The sequence below is a fragment of the Pecten maximus genome, chromosome 12 (genome assembly GCF_902652985.1).
Source record: "Pecten maximus chromosome 12, xPecMax1.1, whole genome shotgun sequence".
NCBI lineage: Eukaryota > Metazoa > Mollusca > Bivalvia > Pectinida > Pectinidae > Pecten > Pecten maximus.
This window is the reverse complement of record NC_047026.1, coordinates 39,592,008-39,609,151: the sequence shown is the minus strand read 5'-3', so window position 1 is coordinate 39,609,151 and position 17,144 is coordinate 39,592,008. Positions and strand designations below refer to the sequence as shown.

The 17,144-nt window shown below is 35.0% G+C and overlaps 1 protein-coding gene and 1 long non-coding RNA gene across 5 annotated transcripts in view; one reads left to right on the top strand and one right to left on the bottom strand.

Annotated features, from left to right (window-relative positions):
• Positions 1 to 17,144, top strand: part of LOC117339930 (serine/threonine-protein kinase 10-like) — a 103,938-nt gene that overhangs the window by 32,362 nt on the left and 54,432 nt on the right. For 3 of the 4 annotated variants that reach the window (XM_033901643.1, XM_033901645.1, XM_033901646.1), the window contains exons 10-12: positions 1,056 to 1,487; positions 3,052 to 3,852; positions 4,337 to 4,470. In XM_033901643.1, coding sequence (XP_033757534.1) covers positions 1,056 to 1,487; positions 3,052 to 3,852; positions 4,337 to 4,470 — 1,367 coding nt within the window. The remainder of the gene's footprint in view (positions 1 to 1,055; positions 1,488 to 3,051; positions 3,853 to 4,336; positions 4,471 to 17,144) is intronic. The other variant, XM_033901647.1, reaches the window with a different exon arrangement.
• Positions 11,024 to 13,672, bottom strand: LOC117339931. Its single transcript, XR_004535340.1, has 3 exons — positions 13,361 to 13,672; positions 13,168 to 13,249; positions 11,024 to 11,449 (listed from the first exon to the last, which is right to left on the bottom strand). It is a non-coding gene; the product is annotated as an uncharacterized LOC117339931 (long non-coding RNA).

The following is a 17,144-nucleotide window of genomic DNA, read 5'->3' as shown; positions in this document are numbered from 1 at the left end:
GGGGACACAACTCTGTCTTAACGATATCACAAACCATGTTAGGGATAGGGGACACAACTCTGTCTTAATGATAACACAAACCATGTTAGGGATAGGGACACAACTCTGTCTTAATGATATCACAAACCATATTAGTGATAGGGGACACAACTCTGTCTTAATGATATCACAAACCATGTTAGGGATAGGGGACACAACTCTGTCTTAATGATATCACAAACCATGTTAGGGATAGGGGACACAACTCTGTCTTAATGATATCACAAACCATGTTAGTGATAGGGGACACAACTCTGTCTTAATGATATCACAAACCATGTTAGGGATAGGGGACACAACTCTGTCTTAATGATATCACAAACCATGTTAGGGATAGGGGACACAACTCTGTCTTAATGATATCACAAACCATGTTAGTGATAGGGGACACAACTCTGTCTTAATGATATCACAAACCATGTTAGGGATAGGAGACACAACTCTGTCTTAATGATATCACAAACCATGTTAGTGATAGGGGACACAACTCTGTCTTAATGATATCACAAACCATGTTAGTGATAGGGGACACAACTCTGTCTTAATGATATCACAAACCATATTAGTGATAGGGGACACAACTCTGTCTTAATGATATCACAAACCATGTTAGTGATAGGGGACACAACTCTGTCTTAATGATATCACAAACCATGTTAGTGATAGGGGACACAACTCTGTCTTAATGATATCACAAACCATGTTAGTGATAGGGGACACAACTCTGTCTTAATGATATCACAAACCATGTTAGTGATAGGGGACACAACTCTGTCTTAATGATATCACAAACCATGTTAGTGATAGGGGACACAACTCTGTCTTAATGATATCACAAACCACATGTGGTCTTGAAAATTAATAATTAATGCTAAATGCTAGCTAGTATAATGATTTATATGTACAAACTAAATGCTATTACCACAATTTATAAGAATACAAGCTAAACGCTAGTATAGATATTCTTCCAGATAGTGTTTCAACTTAAATGTTGACCATGTTGTTCGTATGTGAAGGAAAAACCAAAGCCTATAGAAACCAAACCAGAGCCAGTGGAAACCAAACCAGAGCCTGTGGAAACCAAACCTGAGCCTGTGGAAACCAAACCAGAGCCTGTGGAAACCAAACCTGAGCCTGTGGAAAAGGAAGCTGAGGTAGCGAAGCCAGAAGAAAAAATACCAGTTCCAGAAGAAACAACTCAAATTCCAGATATCAAAGAGGATGAAAGTCCAAAATTACCATCACCCGAGCTTTCACCACGTAAATCTCCGGCTCCATCTCCACCAAAATCTCCCAGTTCTCCTCCAAAATCTCCTCCACTCACGTCTCCAAAACCATCAGTGGCAGAGATTGTAAAGGCCAAGGAAGAGGCAGCACGTGATGTTGATACTTCGACAACGGAGTCACCTGATGAGGGACTTGGTCCTAGCAGTGATGAAACATCTGAGGTAACACGTCTGTCCTTGATATTGTCTAGCTCTCCGGCTGTACGACATCATGCATGCGTTTATCCATGGAACATATATGGAGAACATTGAGATTTTTACATAGAAAATCATTCCATTGATATTAACTCAAGCTTCCTTAGAAATATGATATATACTCTGATATATTTTATCATTTAAGTGGTCATACTTTGATTTATCAATGCTTCACCTGTAATGCTATGCACGTAAAGTATTGCATAATTAATGCATAAAGTGTGTGATTCAATTCTGTATTATGTCACAAACATCAAGGTAACAACACTATATAATATCAGCAAAGACACAAATAGCACATACTATTAAGTTCAGATGAGTTTGTATTAATTGGAGGGAAACAAAATTTAGGATAAGTTTGTGTTCCATCTGGTTTTAACTGAAGATACTATTTAAATCCCACTGTATCAAATGTTCCTCACATTCCCTCCCTATATACATATATATTTATATTGTATATAACAAACTCTATTTTCAAATGTAGTAAGGTGTATATATATTTTACACCTCAAATTTAGTAAAGTGTAAACTAGTATATTTTCTACACTCCAAAAAATATTTTCATGTATTTAGTAGATTCTGACGATGTTTCGTTTCCATCAACTAACTCAGAAATTCTTTGTCTAAAATTTCTTAAACTTTTTCATGTACAGTTACATACACTGCCCTCCAAAAGTTCTGTTACACTTGGAACATTTAAATTGAATGGCTAGCCAAAAATATTTGAGAAAAGGTGTTGTAATATCCAGAAGATAGTCCATTTTGTAATATCCAGAAGATAGTCCATTTGTAAGTGACGATTGCAGATTATCTGAAAAATACCCCACATCTTTGAAGTTGCAGGGAGAGGGAATGAGGGTCCTATTTTCCATGATGTTCAAAAATGAATAAAGATATGGTTTTTTTTTTACTGACACAAATAAAAGTAATTGTTTAACTGATTAACAGGGGAAAAAAATGTAAGAAATGCATTTTTGAAATTGAAATTGAACAAAGAGGAAATTTCCTGAATGTTGCATTTTGAGGATTTCCATTGTAACAAAACATATGCACTGTTGAAAAATGAACATGAACATTTGAAATCATGAACAAAAACATCCTAATGAAGTCATGATTCTAACAAATTGTAACAAAGACTTCAAGACTCACTTCGCTGTATTTTACATAATAATTGTAACAGGACTTTGGAGGGCAGTGTATGTTTTAGACATCCTTAATGAATTAAGATATTCACACAGGACTAGGGGATGTATACAGTCAGGCATGTAATCTGATTGTTACAAGCAGTAAAAATTGAAGAAACATCATGCTGTGAATTTTAAGCTGAAATTTTTGCTATAATTTTTTGGCTGTAGTTAAAAGCAAAGTGTTTGTGTCAAAAAGATTAGCTGGTTAAAAATAATCATGATCAAAATATCTTTGTCTAGTTCTCCACCTCTTGTGTTTTACGACAAATTTTCTGAAATAAAGATTGTGTTTGATATGAGTGAATTTTTTTTTTTAAAGTGTCTAATTTTCATTTATTTTTTAGACTGTTAGTCCTGCAAAAGACCAAGTGAAGCCGGACGTCACACCAACAGTAAATGACATACTTGAAGGTCTCATTAACGAGGTGATTCGATCTGTCAACACACAACCATCAGTGCCTAGTGTTGTTTTGGATACTTTCAAAGATGTCATTGAAGAAGGACATCAGGAGAAACTGGAGGAGAAGGAGGAAAAGAAAGACGAGGAGGAATCTCGGCCGGAGGACGGAGAGACCAGTTATGAAATAACTGACATTGACGATGCTTTACTTGAGGAGGAGGAAAAAGAACCGGAAAAGAAAAAATCACCTGGGCACAAAATGATCATTGACATATCTACTGGCAAAGCAAACAATGTAGAAATCAGAAAAGTTGGAGAAAATGTGTCTTCAACGACACAAAATGCTAGTAAAGAGAAAGTAGAAATAGAGATTCAAGAGGTCAAGGTCACCTTAAGTGATGACGACCATGGACCTCAAACAAATTTAGATAGTAATAAAGACGATGCCTCAATCACTATTAACGGCCAGCCAGTTCCTTCGTCAGGGATGGTGGTGGGCAATGGTTATGCCCAGCCTGTAAGCGAAAGTGCAAATAAAGAGATGGAAATGAGCGTGGTGATTCCACAGACAGATCTAGATACATTTGAAACCAAAAATGTCAAAGATTCCAAGAACCGCAATATAGCGGATGTGGATGACGATACACGTTCCGACACGGGTAGTGTAACTACAGTGGATAGTAACGAGGATGTTCATAGAACCACTACAAACAGAGTTGTCAAACCACATATACGTTCTAGAGGGGTAAGTCTGTTGTTTAATTCAGTTTTGACGTAATCCATTTTGATAAAACTCTTCAGGAAGAAAAAATGATTATGTACATGTATGTCTATACATGTTCATTTAAACTCTGATGAACTTTAACCCCTACCCCACCAAATAAAAAAAAAAGGACAAATGGTTAAAATTATTTTTACACCAAAATAGAACAGATTCTTTGTTCCTGCCTTAAATGAAATTCTGCCATTAAGTTCTTTTGTGGATTTTTCAAAGGATGTTTTCCACATCATTCAGAACTCAAAATAAAGAGCTGGGGTGTGAATCGTTCCTCAGTATATAAAGATAGTGAACATTGTCTTCTGTAATGCAACCCAAGTTTTACCTGAAAAAAACTAAAAATCATAAATTGATTCTTGTCTTGTGTAACTTTGACTTATGCTTGACTGTTATATAATTACAGGACTAAAAATGTGAGATAGATGTTTAATGTGGAATGTTGGTTTTACAGGAAACTAAGAGTCATTACAGAACACTTACCAAGACTAGAAAGTACATGCGAGATGGGGTGGAGGTCGTCAGTACCACACAGAAAGTTATAGACACTGGTGAGGAGAACAAGAGAAGAGAAGAGTTCTACTGCAGGTAAGTCACCATATCTTTTTGCATGACATTATAATTTTGAGATCATTGCAGGGCTCATTAGCTCACCAGTAATCGTGAGCTAATGCTGTACGCCCCCGTTGGCATCCCACCTTTTAAAGTTTTTGGGGTAAGTTTTTGGAAAGCTTAAAGTAAAAAAGTTTGTTACATTCATTAGAGGTCTTGGAGTGATGTTATAGCAAAATTGGCAGAAAAGTTTGTGATTTTTTTCACATTTTACCATTTTGTGGACTGGCTTAACTTTTTTGACACCAAAACCCACTTTTAAAGTTTTGGTTTTAAGTCCAAAACCATATGCCTGACACTGCTACAATTTGATTTATGTATTTATTGAGGACTACATCTGATATTACTGCGAAATACATACACAAAAAAGAAGTGCATAGTGTGATTACTGCTGCTGGTGAGCTTCGCAATCATTGATTGCACTTGTTTTCTTAATCATGGTCTAGATAACTGTTTGGACCGGAGTAGTTCCTTGATGAAATAAGGACAGACCTAGTGATTTTATTTTACTGCCTGACAGCCTTGATAAAGACTTTAAAGGCTGTATTAACACCAGCTGCATGTCCATCAGGATTTTTGCAAATTTGATGTTAATGTTTGAAAATAGATCAACTGGATGGTCTGTATTAACAGACGGATCCCAGATGATTTTGAATTGTGGATGTGTTCTAAGAGTTGTCTTTCCTGTCCTTTGTATTTGTGTGCAAATGTAGGTTTGTCTCATGGATCCCTCATGATCTTGTTGATATCCACACCATGATATCATAACAGGAGACTCTACAAATGATTACGTTTTGGTGGTCCTCAAGTCTAAATCAAAGGATCAACAGTCATACTTAAAATAAATGGTTTGTGTACCAGGTATTTCGTAAACCCCTCATCATGTTCAGTTATTATCCATGCCATGGTGGCGTACATTGAATCATTACATCGGAGACAGATTGAGTACTTGTTTCTGAATCTGACATCAATGTTGTTGTACTCTTGTTACTTGTACTGATTTATCAATAATGATAAGGTCCTGATGAAGCCTATATAAGGCGAAACCGGTCGACGAAACAATAAAAGTTTGGAAAGTTACCACTTCGACTGCTGTTGTGATCGATATACTTATCGTTTTCTCCTATTGCTCGATCGCCCAGCATACCATTGGGTATCCAGCGGAGAAGTGGAGGACCCTCTACCCACCCAACTATACGCATGGTGTTGGCTCTATTTACTGCATCCATCGATTTATCAATAAGATACAGTTTAAACAAGTTGTTAAAACATGATTATATTTTGTGGTCATAAAAAAGTGTTAAAGATCACACTTGACAACTTTTGAAGAATTATAACAGGTGAATGTATAAAGTTATATGTATATATTTTCTGATGAGGTTAGTCAGGGTATCTACAAAAGCCCAGCTTACTTTACTTCTCTATTGAGATAGAATTGAAACATGATAAACAAGTATTGTTTATTTCATCTTTTACTGATCTCATGAATGCAGAAAGCATGACTGAAAATATAAGAAATATCTGATGCACAATGTTTTGTTGTTGTGAAGATGAAGAATAAATTACTGTTGTTGGATAAAACATACAACTATGAATGAAAACAACGTTAGTGAGGATGCCAGGGAAATAACAACAAAATATTGGACATGTTTCCCAAACATCAGGAAACTTAATAATTTTCAAAAAAAGAACAAATAACACAAGAAAATATGAACATTTGTTGTAGAATTGGTTAGGACTGTTTTGAGATGATTATATCCAGAGTTTGTTAGGTTAAATAGATTATTTCATTCTGACAGATGGACAGACATTATCCCTAATAAAGGAACAATTTGATTGCACAAAAAATTGAAATACTTTTTGTAGATTACTCTGGTCTGGGATTCTGTTCTATCTGTAAATTTTAATATTCACTTCTCAAAAATTCAATAGATATTTATTTTGTTTGTGCTTTCAAATTCAACTAACTAAAGATACCACAAAATTAGGCTGTATATTGTAACAATATATCGGATGCTGAATTTAGAAAAAAAACATTCCAGACATGATATTTCAAAAGAAGGCATGCAGACAAGAAATTAGTTCTGTACAGAGCCCAAAGTAAATGGTCTGAACTCCCAGACTTTCCATTTAGCATTGCCATAAAGCTAGTGGAGACATCCACCATTGTTAGTTTAGGGCCCCGGAGAGAAGATTGCCAGACATGGAATAGGCTTGATAAAGGATTCTGACTGTCTTTCACTGCAGTAGACAAACTCGACATGACAGAGAAGTAAATCAACACTACCACATATTGTACGCTGACTATATACTGACGTTCAACGTGGTAGACAAACTCGACGTGACAGAGAAGTAAATCAACACTACCACATACTGTACACTGACTATATACTGACGTTCACTGTGGTAGACAAACTCGACGTGACAGAGAATCAACACTACCACATATTGTACACTGACTATATACTGACGTTCACTGTGGTAGACAAACTCGACGTTAGGGAGAAGTAAATCAACACTACCACATATTGTACACTGACTATATACTGACGTTCACTGTGGTAGACAAACTCGACGTGACAGGGAATCAACACTACCACATACTGTACACTGACTATATACTGACGTTCACTGTGGTAGACAAACTCGACGTGACAGAGAATCAACACTACCACATATTGTACACTGACTATATACTGACGTTCACTGTGGTAGACAAACTCGACGTTAGGGAGAAGTAAATCAACACTACCACATATTGTACACTGACTATATACTGACGTTCACTGTGGTAGACAAACTCGACGTGACAGGGAATCAACACTACCACATACTGTACACTGACTATATACTGACGTTCACTGTGGTAGACAAACTCGACGTGACAGAGAAGTAAATCAACACTACCACATATTGTACACTGACTATATACTGACATTCACTGTGGTAGATAAACTCGACGTTAGGGAGAAGTAAATCAACACTACCACATATTGTACACTGACTATATACTGACGTTCACTGTGGTAGACAAACTCGACGTGACAGAGAAGTAAATCAACACTACCACATACTGTACACTGACTATATACTAACGTTCACTGTGGTAGACAAACTCGACGTGACAGAGAAGTAAATCAACACTACCACATATTGTACACTGACTATATACTGACGTTCACTGTGGTAGACAAACTCGACGTGACAGAGAAGTAAATCAACACTACCACATACTGTACACTGACTATATACCAACGTTCACTGTGGTAGACAAACTCGACGTGACAGAGAAGTAAATCAACACTACCACATACTGTACACTGACTATATACTGACGTTAGGGAGAAGTAAATCAACACTACCACATACTGTACACTGACTATATACTGACGTTAGGGAGAAGTAAATCAACACTACCACATACTGTACACTGACTATATACTGACGTTAGGGAGAAGTAAATCAACACTACCACATACTGTACACTGACTATATACTGACGTTAGGGAGAAGTAAATCAACACTACTACATACTGTACACTGCCTACTGAAAATCTTGGAAGTCCCTTAATTCAATATTTTTGATTGCTGCCTTTTATGTCTCTGTTTTATTGCTATACATTTTAATAAAGTCAATATTATTATTACTAAACATTATAACATGATGTTTACTGACATTTAACAGTTGACTGCAGTAGGTGTTATATATTTTACACTTTCTTGACTGTAAAGAAACCTTACATTGATTTCACCTGATACTAATATGACATCTGACTGAACCAGGTTAAGACAAGAATGTATCTATACTCGTCAAGTCTCCGGGTTTTCCGGTGTTGATTCCTTCACATGTATGCCAGACACTAGCTGCTATTCTGCTTCCACATCTTGACACTAGATGGCAGTGCTGTCACACCAGATACAGTTGACACTGTTATAAAGATACCCCTATATAATGACAGACTCATCAGACGCACCCCTTCCAATTAACTATATAGATAACCTCTGTATAAAGGACACCTGTCTATAAAGGACAGACTCATCAGACCGACTCCTTCCAATTAACTATATATATAACCTCTGTATAAAGGACACCTGTCTATAAAGGACAGACTCATCAGACCAACTCCTTCCAATTTACTTTATAGATAACCTCTGTATAAAGGACACCTGTCTATAAAGGACAGACTCATCAGACCAACTCCTTCCAATTTACTTTATAGATAACCTCTGTATAAAGGACACCTGTCTATAAAGGACAGACTCATCAGACCGACTCCTTCCAATTCACTATATAGATATCCTCTGTATAAAGGACACCTGTCTATAAAGGACAGACTCATCAGACTAACTCCTTCCAATTTACTTTATAGATAACCTCTGTATAAAGGACACCTGTCTATAAAGGACAGACTCATCAGAGCCACTCCTTCCAACTTACTATATAGTTAACCTCTGTATAAAAGACACCTGTCTATAAAGGATAGACCCTTCAGACCCACACCTTCCAATTTACTTTATAGATAACCTCTGTATAAAGGACACCTGTCTATAAAGGACAGACTCATCAGAGCCACTCCTTCCAATTCACTATATAGATAACCTCTGTATAAAGGACACCTGTCTATAAAGGACACCTGCCTATAAAGGATACTTTTGATCTGTCCCTTTGGTGTCCTTTATAGACAGGTTTGACTGTACAGACAAACAATATACCGTCATAATTTAAACTAAACTGTTAATAGGTATTTAATGTCTATCAAAGATATGTTAGATACATATCAGTATCTGTAATATTATTTGGAGCAATTAAAAATTATACAGTAATCCTTATTATTTCATGAAATGTTTGTTGATATATCAATCATACAGTGTCAAATTTTATGTAAAAGCTTGCAATATGATTTGTTTCAAACTTTCCGAAATTGATCCCATTTAAATAGTGTAACAACATTCAATATTGAAACATTTTCAGTGGGTGTTTTTGGTTGTGAGTGACGTCACACTTTTACATAATAATCTTGTTGTTTGTGTTTGATTTCAAATCAACACTTTGTTATTATGGCCTTTGTACCACCTTAGCTGTGCTCAGGGACATTTACTTCGGATAAGATTCCAGTTGGGAGTCTGGGGACCAAAGCATGATAAAGCAGCAGGCATTTTATTGGGGAAACTTTATATGTCTTGTCAGCAAAAGGCAGACCAATTTAGTTTGGAGACGATTTCCCATCAGATACAGCGCTTCCTGTATAAACAGTCAGCAAGGATTGGCTTGCCACAGACAATGTGACGATGAAATGTATTGGTTTTCGCATGCAAGATATTTTTTGTAGATATCTAAATGTTCCAGAAGAATTCTTTCTTTTTGTTTAGTGTTCTGCATTATTTTTTTTAATCTCTAATTCTTTGACGTCCAGTGTAAATTTCAATGTCTGAAAATTTTAAATTTTCAAGAATCCATTTGGCTGTGTTCCTTTTAATAACATTTATAAATATTTTGATTTTAATGATCACCATGTTTCATCTGTCCTTTGTTTCCTATCAATTCCTTCAGTTGTCCTTGACAGCTTTGACCATTGAAGATTATTGGTTTACTTAAGTTTGACCACTGAAGATTATTGGTTTACTTAGGTTTGACCACTGAAGATTATTGGTTTACTTACCCATACCAAAAAAAGGTACAAAAAAGTTATACTTTTTTAGGTACAAAAAAGTTATAACTTTTGATGCTAGATTGGAACCATGTTTAAACAGCGGTTCCAATCTAGTACTAAAAAGTTATAACTTTTGATAACTTTTCTGTACCTAAAAAAAGTTATAACTTTTATTAGGTACAAAAAAGGTATAAAAAAGGTACAAAAAAGGTATAAAAAAGTTACATTTCACACAAAAATAGGTATAATTTAGGTACTAAAAAGTTAAAAAAAAGTTATAACTTTTTCTAGGTACTAAAAAGGTACAGAAAAGGTATGAAAAAGGTACAAAAAAGTTATAACTTTTTCTAGGTACTAAAAAGGTACAGAAAAGGTATGAAAAAGGTACAAAAAAGTTATAACTTTTTCTAGGTACTAAAAAGTTAAAAAAAAAGTTATAACTTTTTCTAGGTACTAAAAAGTTACAAAAAAGGTACTAAAAAGGTACAGAAAAGGTATAAAAAAGGTACAAAAAAGTTATAACTTTTTCTAGGTACTAAAAAGTTAAAAAAAAGTTATAACTTTTTCTAGGTACTATAAAGGTATGAAAAAGGTACAAAAAAGTTATAACTTTTTCTAGGTACTAAAAAGTTACAAAAAAGGTACTAAAAAGGTATGAAAAAGGTACTGAAAAGGTACAAAAAAGGTATAGAAAAGTTACAGAAAAAGTATGGAAAAGGTACAGAAAAATATAAAAAGATTTTGCTTCAGAATGTTTTTTATCCAGAAATATACTTATTAAATACATGTCTTCTAGACCAATGAATTACTATTCATAAAACATCACGGAAATCTCCTTTCACTTTGCACATTTTCTTGAAAGACTAACAAAAGCACTATTTTTCGTCCTCATGGAAAGCTTTATTTCGAATAACAGACTCCTTCCAAGGATGAACGCAGCAGTCATGTACTATTACACTGTCATACTCCTGCTCCTGTACAAGGCATTATCCACTATGTTTCTTTAGTATATATTATAACTACCGTTTAATGTAAACATAAAACCAAAATGTCATCAAGAATTAAGTATTTTTACTGCATAACACAGCACTCTAACTGGACTGTTATTAATACACATTGTATTGTATACTATATAAAATGTGTTAGCTGTTTTAGGCATTGTTACACAGGAAAGAAAAAAGTCTGAAATAATGTAAATGTTCCTCTTCTGGGATATCGATCCTTTCCTTGAGATTTGACTGACAATACTGCACGAACACTGATTTTTCCAGGAGCTGATCAGGGTTCTTCTTGGGATTGACACTCTATAGTCCATCAAAAAGAAAAGAAAACAAAACAGTTAGTGATCTATTTACATATTGTAATGCTGGTTTCGGTGTAATAACTTAATAACTAGGACAGGCTGAGAGTTAATTGGGTTATTATAATTTATTAACTAGAACACTGAAAATTTAAAGGACCCCATCAATTTCATCATGAGGCAATAAATAATATATATCTCCCATAATCATCAAGAACCCATCTGCCTAAATCACCGAGTAATATTGGTTGGAATTATATTGAAACAAAATCTGACCTTGGCCTTTGACCAAGTGACCTTGACCTTTGGTCAGTTGACTCCATGCATTATTATAATGTTTAATTCTGACCAACTTTGCTTTAGCCTTGAAACAAAATATTTTAATCAGTGAAAAAACGCAAAATTTGACCTTGACCTTGTCAGTTTACACCTAGTTTAATTCCAACTAAATTTGCTTCATCATGCCAAAACAAAATATTGATGAAAAGAAAAAAAAATTACCTTGACCTTTCAATCTAATGACCTTCATGAGCTTTGACCCTGGGTTCTGACATAATTTTGTGAACTGTACCTGGCCCATTTCGTGTAAATTTGTCAATAAATTCTAGAATTATTAGACAGCAGCAAAATTAGAGGGCTGGGAGACAGAAGTAATTACTATAGGCTAACAAACACAACTTATCATGTCAAATCAAAAAGAAGATACCCCCAGAGATATCATGTAATTGTATGATTATTATATAAATATCAATTTTATATATATCATATATACAAGACTGTTCTTTAGCCTAAGAAGGAAGAGAAAAGTGATTCCCAAATAAGGAATCACTTTTCTCTTCTTCTAGATCTTATTAATTTGAAAATAGAAGCCTAAAATGTTTCTTTTGAATAAGATCCATAAATAACTTTCTGAGAAACTTCAAAAATATAAAATTCAAAATGACAGCCTGTCAGCCATCTTGCATTGCATACAAGCTAATATATTGCAATTGGGGGCGGGGATGATCAACTTAAAAGGGAAACTGATGGTGAAAGTAATCAATGTGTGTTAATTCAGCAATAAAACATTTTAAATGAATTCACATAAAATAAAAGAAGAAAGATTCTTCTCAAATTTTCCAATGGTCTATGTATAATAAATAAAATGTGCTAAAATTGTATATAGATTTTACTTTGTAGATCTATTTTAAATACGTATACTTTGACAAATTTTCAATTAGGACTTTGTTTTATTGGATTTCCTTGAAATTTCACACACACAACAAGTAACAATCCCTCTCATTTCTATATATATTTAATTTACCGTAGCCGATTCCGTAGATATTAATTGCATGTTAATTACATTTAAAAAAAATAGTGTTGTGCGTATAATTAGGAATAAAGAACAAAATGTTCATACTTACCATAAATTATGGTGCATATATTCGTCTATTTCAGTAAAAAATAGTAACAAATGTACGGGAAAACATGAAAAAAATTATCAGGTAAAATAGCTGACGAATTATTGCCTACCCCAATATATAGTGGATCGAATTTCAAGAAAATCCATTGAAAAACGAAGTATATTATATATACTTTGGGACGTTCATACCAAACGCCATAAACGAAAAACGTGTATGGCCACATATATGTGTGAATCCATTTTAAATATATCATAATATTGACCCTGAATGTGAAGGTGAAGGATTAAAAATAATCACTTGGCAAGCAAATTAAACTTACGATTGAAAGATGCAACATTTATAAATCGGCTGTGCGTAGGGGGCGGGTGGTCCGAGGATCATGAATGCTGGTGAATTTAGTCCTGAAACATGAAGTATTTCATATGAACATATTCACTCAATGTTGTTTAATGTATGACGATCGCGAGAGCGACAAAATCTGCGATTCGAAGACAAATTAGAACATAACTTACCCTGATTTCATGTTGTCCGATAATTCAGTGTTTGCCGGTGAAAGGGGTATCATAAGTCGCCAAAAGCTAGACGAAATTTGATATTCTGTTCCCAGTTTGTCGATTGTATTCCGTGAGTGGGGAAATTAAATGTCGCCAATATATACCGTACTGTATATATAACGTGGTTTTGTTCTAGGTCTAAGCTTTCATCACGTTTCCGTAAACAAACAAAATGGCCGCCACTTGTAATACAAATCTCCCGCTAAACTGAAGGGAGCGCCGCCTGGCGGTGGGTATACATGTGTATAGTAGGGCCAAGTGAACGAAGAAGAAAAATGTCGAATAAAGGTATTAGGCCGCCTACGATATCATGAGAAATCCTATCGATATTATTATATATATATATTTTAGTTGTTGTTATATATTTTTATTTAATTATTATTATGATTACTGCAACATCGTACTCTTTCACAGTGCACATGATGGCACACATGCATAAGTGTCTGTACAGAGAAACTAACGTGTCATATGTTCTGTTATATTCTTGATACCGATAATATTGTGCACAGGTGAGATACCCAGGTAAACTGGCCAATGCAACAAATCATAGGCAGTCAGGCATGACAACGATGTAACTAATTAATTAACGCCCCAGGACACCGCTATGTCAGCAGGTGAACTGGACACTCCTCAGGTACACAGGTATTTACAAAATTCAATGAGTTCGGTACAGTAGACTGCCGCTAATTATATTCTAATTGATGCCCCGAGTATGAGGTCTTCGGTGATCAGCTTGTGTCTGACGGGGTCGGTTAACTTTTGGTGCGTGGTCCCACTTTTCGTGAGGTAGCCTACACACATGATGTGCACGTTTCAGTAACAGCACTAACTAGGCTACTGTAATGCTACGAGATCAATTCTCCTGCAGATGTCCTTTGTGAATAATCTGACGATCTGGCTTATAGATATATGACCAATTGATTGTTTTGTTTAATGTGTTCACTGACAAAACATCGTGTGCGCTGTTTTCAGATTAAAATGTTTATTGCAATTTACGTCATATCGAGATCATAAAAACGCTTTACTTATATGGAGTTAAATCAAAGCGTCTGAGAGTTTGGACGATCAAAATGACACAAGTGTTACACACGTGTGTTTGTTTACCGCTGGAGTTTGTGTCCAATGCGGCATAATTGTGCATGCTACTACAAGATTAATGTCAAAAGCGCAAACATCCAGAAAATATGCGATGCACTGACAAAGACCATGCTATATTAATCCCATTGGGATGAATGAAGCTTGGGTTTTCCGGAAAATATTTTTGTGGGTGAGCGACCCATCGTCCCACGTGAAGTAAATTATATCATCATGTTCTATGTACGTACGTTTATGAACGTCTGTGTTGGGATATAACGAACTGCTTATCTTTTATAACAACTGAGTTTGTTCATGTCGTGACTTATCAATGCTAAGTTGTAATTATTCACGTCCTCTGAGCAATGATTGGTCCTCTGAGATAAAAAGATAAACTTTAAAAAAAACTGCCCCCCCCCCCCCCCCCCAAAAAAATACGCATTTCAAGGGTGTGAATATTGTACTAAAAATGCAATAAATTAAAAGTGAATACCTTTTTAGCCCACCATCATCAGATGGTGGGCTATTCAAATCGCCCTGCGTCCGTGGTCCGTCCGTCCGTCCGTAAACAATTCTTGTTATCGCTATTTCTGAGAAAGTATTAAAGGGATCTTTCTCAAATTTCATATGTAGGTTCTCCTTGGTGCCTAGTTATGCATATTGCATTTTGGGACCGATCGGATTACAACATGGCCGACAGGCAGCCATCTTGGATTTTGTCAATTGAAGTTTGTTATCGCTATTTCTGAGAAAGTACTAAAGGGATCTTTCTCAAATTTCATATGTAGGTTCCCCTTGGTGCCTAGTTATGCATATTGCATTTTGAGACCGATCGGGAAACAACATGGCTGACAGGCAGCCATCTTGGATTTTGAAAATTGAAGTTTGTTATCGCTATTTCTGAGAAAGAACTGAAGGGATCTTTCTCAAATTTCATATTAAGGTTCCCCTTTGTGCCTAGTTATGCATATTGCATTTTGGGACCGATCGGAAAACAACATGGCCGACAGGCAGCCATCTTGGAATTTGACAATTGAAGTTTGTTATCAATATTTCTTAGAAAGTACTGAAGGGATCTTTCTCAAATTTCGTATGTAGGTTCCCCTTGGTGCCTAGTTATGCAAATCGCATTTTGGAACCGATCGGAAAGCAAGATGGCCGACAGGCAGCCATCTTGGATTTTGACAATTGAAGTTTGGTATCGAGATTTCTCAGAAAGAACTGAAGGAATCTTTCTCAATTTTCATATGTAGGTTCTCCTTGGTCCGTCGTATTGCATTTTTGGACCAATCTGAAAACATTGTCGACAGACAACCATTATAGCCAAATCTCAAATTTCATATATAAGTTTCCCTTGTTTAAAAAGCACTGGAGGGATGTTTCTCAATTTATACAGATTAGTAAGAGGAAGGGAAAAAAAGAGAAAAGATCAATCTAACATGGAACCTATGAAGATCATTCAATGGTGGGCGCCAAGATCCCTCTGGGATCTCTTGTTTAATTTTAAATCTATATGTATGTTATTTATCAAAATATTTTTGATGCCTCTCTGGAATGAAAAATTTATCTATGCATGGACAATTCAACACACATTTCGGATTCCAATCACCTGTTACCTAGCTAGCTTACCTGTCGTTGAGGTCTTCTAAAGGCGATTCGCCTCTCTGACCCATCACAAATTCCCTACAGTTCACTGATAATTGTATTTTAATCAATTGTATGTACATTATTAAATTAAGATTTCCAGTTAAATGGGGATTGAGCTTATATTGATTGAATTACCTGTAATAGAATTTCACTGTCACTGTCTTGTATAATTATTTGTGATTACATTTACAGTAATTATTATGTGTCATAAGCAAACATAAGATTTATTTAGTAATCTTATGGTTGTCCAGAAAAGATACAGACAAGTTTTGCTAAAAATAATCAGTCTTTTAAGATGTTGTAAATATTTTCTAAGTCCAGAAAAGGTACAAAAAAGTTATACCCGAAATTTTCAAAGTCCAGAAAAGGTACAAAAAAGTTATACATGCAATTTTCTAAGTCCAGCAAAGTTTTGCTAAAATTAATCAATCTTTTCAGATGTTGTAAATATTTTCTAAGTCCAGAAAAGGTACAAAAAAGGTATACCTCAAATTTTCAAAGTCCAGAAAAGGTACAAAAAAGTTATACCTCAAATTTTCAAAGTCCAGAAAAGGTACAAAAAAGTTATACCTCAAATTTTCTAAGTCCAGAAAAGTTACACAAAGTTATACCTGAAATTTTCTAAGTCCAGAAAAGGTACAAAAAAGTTATACCTGAAATTTTCTAAGTCTAGAAAGGTACAAAAAAGTTACATCTAAAATTGTCTAAGTCCAAAAAAGTTATCAAAAGTTACATTCATTAATTCTAAGTTTTCAAAAAGGTACAAAAAAGTTATAACTTTTTTGTACCTTTTGAAAAAGGTACAGAAAAGGTACTAAAAAGGTACTAAAAAGTTATAACTTTTTATACCTTTTTTTGGTATGGGTAGGTTTGACCACTGAAGATTATTGGTTTACTTAAGTTTGACCACTGAAGATTATTGGTTTACTTAGGTTTGACCACTGAAGATTATTGGTTTACTTAGGTTTGACCACTGAAGATTATTAGTTTACTTAGGTTTGACCACTGAAGATTATTGGTT